The sequence below is a fragment of the Paracoccidioides lutzii genome (genome assembly GCF_000150705.2).
Source record: "Paracoccidioides lutzii Pb01 unplaced genomic scaffold supercont2.35, whole genome shotgun sequence".
NCBI lineage: Eukaryota > Fungi > Ascomycota > Eurotiomycetes > Onygenales > Ajellomycetaceae > Paracoccidioides > Paracoccidioides lutzii.
In genome coordinates, this window is record NW_015440981.1 from 153,337 (window position 1) to 161,471 (window position 8,135).

An 8,135-nucleotide genomic window follows, 5' to 3' on the forward strand; every position below is an offset into this window, starting at 1 on the left:
TATTATAGATGTGAAATTAATATTACTCAAACAGAATATAAAGACATTCAAATCATATACTGATATATTCAATATCTTCAACTACTACTTTTTTTAAATTTATTGATTTCTGTTTTATTCTCTTATACTCAGATAGACATTCAATGAATTTATAAGTTCACATCTTACTGACTTTTAAAAAGAAAATAATAAAATCTAAGTGTTAATATTTGAGCATTAAAATTATAAAATCTTCAATATATTTAGCTATGAGAAAATAATTCTTTTTATCAAGTAGTTTGACTCATTGTTTAATCATGTTCTTCTGACTCTTATTTAATCTCTTGTTAACTGAAATCTTTGCAGTATTCAGATTCCTTCAATTAATATATACTAGAAGATATTGATAAAAATTTCAAATTCTTATAACATAGATAGTATTTTGAAATTTAAGTTTTTTTGATGATAAGTGACAGCATTTTGAATACAATCTTCAATATTTTTATCCTTATTTGACATTGTGGTGAGTTATTAATTGATGAAGATGATGATGATGATGAAATTGCAAGATTTTTATCATTTTGGTGTGGTGCACCCACATGAGGTGTGGGTTGCAGAGGCACGATTAGTTAGTTTGTAAATGTTGGAGCCTAGGCTTCCTATTATGGACTAGCGCACCGCACAGTAGTATAGAGCATCCCCGAGATAGCTACCAATACAACCACTTTAGACGTCCCACAGAAATTAAGTCTTATTACACACAACAACGTGATTCGGCCTTAACGCTATTCCTAATATGGCATATTCTGCCGAATTGTTTTTCCGTCCTCCAAGTCAAGTTTGCAACAAACAAGAAAAAATACAACTTGGTTAATTTTTTAGTTTAACAGTTAGTTGACTTAAAAACTTAGATAATTATTCAATACACAGAACTCCATGCGTAGGAACCTCCACCCAGTACTCGTCCGGTTAGCCCTCCTGCTGGACCAACAAGATCCAATTGTTTAGTTTCATTCAAATGGGCGTGGGACGCCGCATGAAAAAACAGGGTCCTCCCCCATCCATAGACGAGTCAAAGATTTCCTCCCTGAAACGACGCAAAGCGTCGGATGCCGATGATGCGCTTCATGAAGGGAAGAAGCGTTGCACAGAGAGCAATACACGTGAAAGGCATGGGAAACCAGCCGGTAGCCGTCGTGTCAGGCGGAAAAAATCAGGTGCAAAAGTGAATGAGGGACAAGCAGTGTCGAAGCTGCCCCCAAAGTCGAAACCCAGCTCGAAAAAATCTGTCCACTTGCAGGATACGGGGAACTCTGACGGTGATGCGGAAGATATTCTGGAAGATGAGTTTGAAAACCTGGAAAGTGTCAGTGACGATGGCGACGGTTTCGATTTCTCACCCGAAAACTCAGATAGAGATGGTGTTTTGGATTCAGCGTTTGACTCAGAAGAGGACCATCCCCGCGAGGCTATGTTTTCAGAAGACGAGAATATATCCGACGCAGAACAGCGGCTTACTGCTGCCAATATTGAGGGTCTGTCAAAGAAACTGGATTTGGAAGCGGATGCTACTGCTGAGAAGTCACGATTAGAACTCAAAGAGTCCGCCATCCAAACCAGCATTGCAGGTGATCGTTTAGATATCTTTGGGGAGAATGACGAGACCCTCAAACAGGTGGGACTCGCTCCTGACCTCCAACTCCTTCGGAGTCGCATAACGGAGTCAATTCGTATCCTCAGCGATTTATCGGCACTTGGACAAACTGGCAAGTCCCGTGCCGACTATACTAATCTCCTTCTGGCCGACATATGTACCTACTATGGCTACTCTCCATTCTTGGCCGAAAAGCTATTCAACCTGTTTACCCCCCGCGAAGCGTTTGCTTTTTTCGAAGCCAATGAATCGCCCCGCCCCGTTGTCATCAGGACAAACACACTACGAACAAATCGCCGCTCCCTAGCCCAGGCCCTGATCAACCGCGGCGTCGTCCTTGAACCCGTGGGAAAATGGTCCAAAGTGGGTCTACAAGTTTTTGAATCCTCCGTTCCGTTAGGTGCTACTCCAGAATACCTTGCTGGTCACTACATCCTCCAAGCCGCTTCGTCCTTCCTCCCAGTCATGGCGCTAGCTCCCCAGCCCAATGAGCGAATTCTCGATATGGCCGCTGCTCCTGGTGGTAAAACAACATACATATCTGCATTAATGCGCAATACAGGGTGTGTACTTGCAAATGACGCAAGCAAACTTCGTGCGAAAGGGTTGATCGGTAATATCCACCGACTTGGATGTAAAAACACCATTGTCTCACATCTAGATGCGCGGGAAGCCTTCCCAAAGATTCTAGGGGGTTTCGACCGTATCTTGCTTGATGCACCTTGCTCCGGTACGGGCGTCATCTCAAAAGATCCAAGCGTCAAAACTTCTAAGACGGAGCGTGATTTTCTCGCTCTACCCCATATGCAAAAGCAACTGCTCCTAGCCGCCATCGATTCCACCGACCATGCGTCTAAAACTGGCGGCTATATTGTCTACTCCACTTGCAGTGTAACAGTAGAGGAAAACGAAAGCGTGGTGCAGTACGCCCTCCGCAAGCGACCAAACGTGAAAATCGTGGATACCGGTTTGGGAAATTTCGGAACTCCGGGCTTTAAAAGCTATATGGGGAAGAAGTTTGATGAAAAAATGACCCTAACCCGACGCTATTTCCCGCACCGGGAGAATGTTGACGGCTTCTACGTTTGCAAGTTGAAGAAGACTGGCCTGAGTCCTTACGCAAGTAAGTCCGCAAGCGGTTCAAATGCAAACGGTGGCTTGATGGCTGCGGCAGACGACACTGAGGAAACGATTGACAGAACGCCTATCGTAGGCCAGGAGAAGGAGAAACAAATACAAGAACAAGTGTTCGGACCGTTTGACGAAGACGAGGACGCGACATATATCTCGAGGGCGGAGCGAAATAAGCTACGGAGGAGGGGATTAAACCCCAGGGCGGTGCTTAAAGGGAAGTCAAAGAGCACCAAGGTATCAAAGACCACAACTAAGAAAAGTTGATGTCATCTCCCGTTTGTCGAGGACCGAAGCAAGTTTTTGGGTCGAAAAGCTTCTAAGTTGACCTCAGAACGACGAAAAGATTGATAAGACAGAGAAGTGAGAAGGCATCGAGTTGATGATGTGAAGGAAACGCCAGAATTTAGTATGTAGATTAAAATATGAGAAAAAAAAAAAAGGTGAGGGCGGGGGGCTGCTTAGCAAGAGATATGCGGAAATGACGCCAGAGTTGATGTGGGTTAACGCTACGCAATAATAGCAAGTAATTTTAATGCAAGTTGTAGAACAGCTTCAGGCGGATACCCCGGGTATATCTGTTTAACACTTCTTAATTCTCCTCCATTGTTAATAGTTACTTCCATGCTGCTGTGACATTTCAGGTACCCTCGCGACGTATTAGTCAGGGACGACTTCATGGGTATCCATGGATTCGTGGTTATGACAGTCCACGTAGGGAGGAGTATTTTATCAGGATGGCTATTAAATCCGCCAATATCAGTATCAATGCAAGTCAACCTCGCAACTTCTGCGGAATAGAAACAGCACGACTCGGCATGAATAGTAATAAGCAAGCTCATTTATTCCTTTTTTTTGTGTTCAACTAACCAAGTGGACCGAACCAGTACGCACAAACCCCTATTCAGTATTCCCAAATAAAACACACGCCTCATCTAAAACCAAACCAACGTTGTCGCGGTTCACTAAATCTAGGTCTCTGTTTGTAACAGGAAATCCGAGGGAAAAGGGTAATATTTAAAAAACATGATGAAGAATATATGATGTCCTATAAATTAGCGGTGGACATCCGCCAATAACCAACCATCAATAAACTTGGGTGTAAGGAGCGACGTCGCAGATGGTATATGAAGGTCAAACCAAAAGGAGAGGCTTGGGAAAGATGAAAAAGGATCAACTTCAGGTCGAAACTGCTTCTTTGCAGTTAGGGCACAAATATCCCTCAAAAAGGGATAGGTAAACACACGCTAGAGCTAGATCATCATCTCTTTAAACATCTATCCGAACTTCGTCAGAAATCACAAGGGATAGTAAATCCAAGAACATGAGAGGCAAAACAACATATGAAGGATCCAAAACAAGCGATCAGCTACGGTAGATCTTGACCACACTAGTGACCTTCTTCCGACACATAGGGCATATGTCAACTTGTTTGGCACAGCTTACGCATGCACAAACATGCCCGCAACTGTAAAACAGCGCATCCTGATCTTCACTGTAGCAAATTTGACAAAGGTCCATCTCCTCATCTGCAACTTCCCAGTAACTGATACCCTTCCCATGTCGTTTGCCGGCCCGGTAACCGCCAACGTACTTGTTGCCAGTCTTGCGTTCGATAAATGTTCCTTGGCCGTGACGTTCATCTTCGCGCCAATCTCCATCATAGGTGTCGCCCGATGTGAACTCCATGATACCTTTACCATGCCGCTGTCCCAGGACGAAATCACCGGTATAGGTAGCACCAGTGTCTGATATGTGAGTACCTTTGCCATGGTAGTAGCCCTTCTTAAAATCTCCGGAATAGTACTCTCCATTAAAAGTAGCTTCTACCGTTTTTGTACCAGTGAGTGCTTGCGTCGGATGCCGACGGGAAAAAGCCCAGAGGTACTTTGCTAGTAGATCAGGGGTGGCCAAGGAACCCCCCTCCGAAATTGTGGTGCATCTACTAACAATGTGATATTAGCAGGCCCGACTCAGCTACAAAACAAAAGATGCACAAGGGCTACATACCGTGACTTCGGCAATACTTCACCGACGATGAAACATTGGCCATCCAGATCTATGGATATAATGTTGGAAAATTTGTGGGAGCCGGAAATGGACAGGATTGATGCACCGTCCACACGATGCCAAAGGTGAAACTGCTTATCATATGGCCATCCCAGAGCGGCACGAACTGAAGATTTGATGGTATCCTTTTTCCTCGCGAAGAAAACTCCTGTAACGCGGAGCTCTTGTTTTTCGGAGTCAAATATCTGGATGAAATAATATACTTGGCTAGAACCAGGCACAAGATCCCAATTTGCGTCAGCAAATGACCAATCAGCTTCATTACTACGATTCTCCTGCCTCTCTAACCCTGCAGCCGGTTCCCTGTTTTCGTTAGAGCTTGAATCAAAATGGGTGTTGGGCAGTGGCGGGTCTTGCATGACCGAGTCTTCTTGGGCAGCAGTGGGGGTAGCAACATCGATATTATCATTTGCGTGTTGGGGAGAACCATTTTCATTGCCTACTTGGATATCAACTGATTGTTCCAATGTCGTCTGGACTTGCAGTTCTATATCTGCAGTGACCGGGATAGATATCACTCCATTTCCTGGATCTATTGCGGGTTCGTGGTTACCAACAGCAGCTGTGTTGTGGTTGGCGCCAACCAGTTCAGACTGGGCAGGCTGTGAGGCATTCAAGTCTGGTTCCGCGCCCGACATTTGATCGTCAGTGACAGAGTTATTTAAGTCTTGTGGGCCATCAGTTGGAGAGTTGTGGTCGGGAGACGATGAAGCCTCATGCTGCTGCGTTCCTGGCTCGTGCCCTATTAGTACCGTCTCAGATGGTTGGTTAGAAGAAATCGTATCGGCAGTGTCACTATCTCCTTGCCGTGCTGGATGAACAGAAGGATTCCAATCAGTCATGCCGATGTCTTGGGTTTCAGGTACACTCGGTTCTTGGGCTGAATTTTGATCCGTGGTTGTTCTTGGGCCATTTGCAGGCTCTACAGCCTCCTCAGAAATGTCTACATAGTCGAAGGGTTTTGAAGATGGTGTAGAAGTTGGCATGGCAAAAAGCTTTGCATCATCTGTAACAGAGAGATGTCAATGATTAAAATACTCAGCTCAGGCCTTTAGCTCGGAATTTAACCCACCTTCAGACAAGATATGCACCCACAGGCGCAAAACATTCAGATTAAAATATGACAGCGGATAAGTCAAACCTGGGAGGTTCTTTAGGAGTAAGCTGGGAATGAATCCCAATTTTGGACGATCAATCTGCCACATGCGAATATGTTCAGGTTTCTTCTCCTGTTCATCTTTCCAATACCACAAGGCCAACTTTTTTCTTACGGCTTCAAACGTCGTATTAGCTGGCAGGGTTAGATGGCGGAATCCGCCTGCAGACCTGGCAGTGGCCATCAGATCATGAGCATCAAATAAGCTATTATTTACCACAGAGACATCTTTGAGGGAATATATCTCGATGGAAATTGGAGAAGAAGAGATGGATGGGAGCTCTCCGTGGTGAAAATAGTGCCTGAGAGGCTCTGCCATCTTCCATGGCTCAATTTTTCCAGTCAAGAATTGAGGTAAAACATCATTTCGAACATACATCACAACAACTGCAACGTCACGCCCAGATCTATCATAATGACTTCTGGCATCTTCAGAGAGGACACCTTCATGGGCGTCGATCGCAGCCTTCCTTGTAAGACACTCAATCTTGTTATCGCTCGCATCTTCGAAGGCCAGCCAGCGTGTTCCCGGCCCACCAGGACGGAGGATGCTGTAGAATTGCCCCGAAGTCCGTTTGCCTTTGTGAACCACAAAACCATACAGGCTATATCTCCCGACGCGAGATTTAGCGACAATACCAGACAGGTCTAGTTCTTCATCTAGGCCAACGCGACGAGAGATGAGATTCCAATGGTGACTAGCCCGGTCGAATATCTGGCGCGCCAGCTCAACGTGGAGAACCGCTGGAAGCGACCACTTTCCAGGTTTACCATTAAAATATCGTTTCAAGCCTGATTCAATGTTGTCTGAACTTTGTGCCGGAATTCTGATTCTAGAGTTGTTGAAATCTCCGTGGAAACAATTGGCGCTGGGTGCTGTTTCTTCAGCGGAAGTAGTGTCAGTAATCGTACGACTCACGTTCTGACCATCAAAAATTTTAGACAATTTTTCGAGAGCATCGGTGCCGACAAGTTCTAGTTCGAGGGAACGACGAAGCCTCTCCCAAAATTCCATCACGTCCCTAGAGAATTCTTCCAGATTTCGCAGAGTCTGAGTGACAAGGTCGGTATCAACATGAAGATGTGGATGATAGTCGCATCGCAAAGCCCATAAAAGCTTTTGCAGAGATTCACACAAAGGTCTCGGTTTGACGCCCGGGGTAGTGAAATGTTCTAGAACGTCAACACTCTGTATAGCTTCGCGGAAAGGGGCTAGCAAAAGCCATGACACCAAACCAGCAACCTCAAAGCTATACTTGACGACCGAATCCCCCATTGGGCGGTAGCCAGTCAGGCTTAGGCTGTCCCAGATTGGCTCACTATCACTCGAATGCCACCACAACGACTGCGTTGGGTCGTCAAAAACACGAATATACGCATCAAAGGCAAGAGTGTCATCCCGCAGAAGAGCTTGCCTCTGGCCCCGTTGTCGTTGATGAATCCGGTCCCAAGGGCCATGGAAAGTCGTCCAGCCCCAATCCACATTATGGGAATTAAATTGGTGGCACGAAGACTGCATCCAAGCAGTTCGGGGTTCATTGGGGTTGTATAGAATAACGCCGATTTGGGCAGACACCCTCCAATCTCGGGGCGCAACAGAAGATGACGGGGATTCAATTTTCCGTTCGCCTTCTCGCTCTTCTGTGGGAGCTGGTTCACTGTCACCTTCAATAGCAGGGTCTTGCTTCTCATTCCCTTGAGACGTGAAAGATTGGGCGCTTGACAACTTGCTCGAGTTTGCAGTAGCGGGGATAGTAATGTCAACCTCCGGTACCAAATCACTAAGTACGGCATTTGGTGGCCCTCTGAAAACCTTGAATTCGGTCTCCGGGACAACTCTGTCTGGTTGCGGAGGTGTCGATGAGGTCTCGAGATATATACTTAAGGAACCAGTGTTATTACCTCTAGGAAAAAACTTGATCGTCCAGTAAACACCCCCGATATATGCGGCTGGGGACCTCATTATGATAGCACGATTTGGGTTTTCCTTGGTGCCCCGTACACCTTTGAATATCCAGGTCAAGCGAGCTTTCTCTGCAGGTTTATATTCGGGGTCATCGAGTTCTCTGTAGAAAGTCTTTTCCCAGTAATCATCTATAATTGAAAAAGCAATTTGAACATGTCAGTCATCGAATGCGCGCATGT

The 8,135-nt window shown here is 45.6% G+C and overlaps 2 protein-coding genes across 2 annotated transcripts in view; one reads left to right on the forward strand and one right to left on the reverse strand.

Moving 5' to 3' along the window:
* Positions 1–997: 997 nt before the first annotated feature.
* Positions 998–3,031, forward strand: PAAG_08478 (S-adenosylmethionine-dependent methyltransferase superfamily domain-containing protein; the record flags this gene model as incomplete). Its single annotated transcript, XM_002789586.2, has 1 exon — positions 998–3,031. One exon carries the CDS (start codon positions 998–1,000, stop codon positions 3,029–3,031), a length of 2,034 nt encoding a protein of 677 aa, XP_002789632.1.
* A 1,098-nt stretch (positions 3,032–4,129) lies between these two features.
* PAAG_12565 (hypothetical protein) overlaps positions 4,130–8,135 on the reverse strand; it is a gene marked incomplete at both ends in the record, with an annotated part of 5,051 nt that continues 1,045 nt past the window's right edge. Inside the window, 3 exons of the mRNA XM_015848042.1 lie at positions 4,130–4,706; positions 4,775–5,840; positions 5,907–8,084. Coding sequence (XP_015702348.1) covers positions 4,130–4,706; positions 4,775–5,840; positions 5,907–8,084 — 3,821 coding nt within the window. The remainder of the gene's footprint in view (positions 4,707–4,774; positions 5,841–5,906; positions 8,085–8,135) is intronic.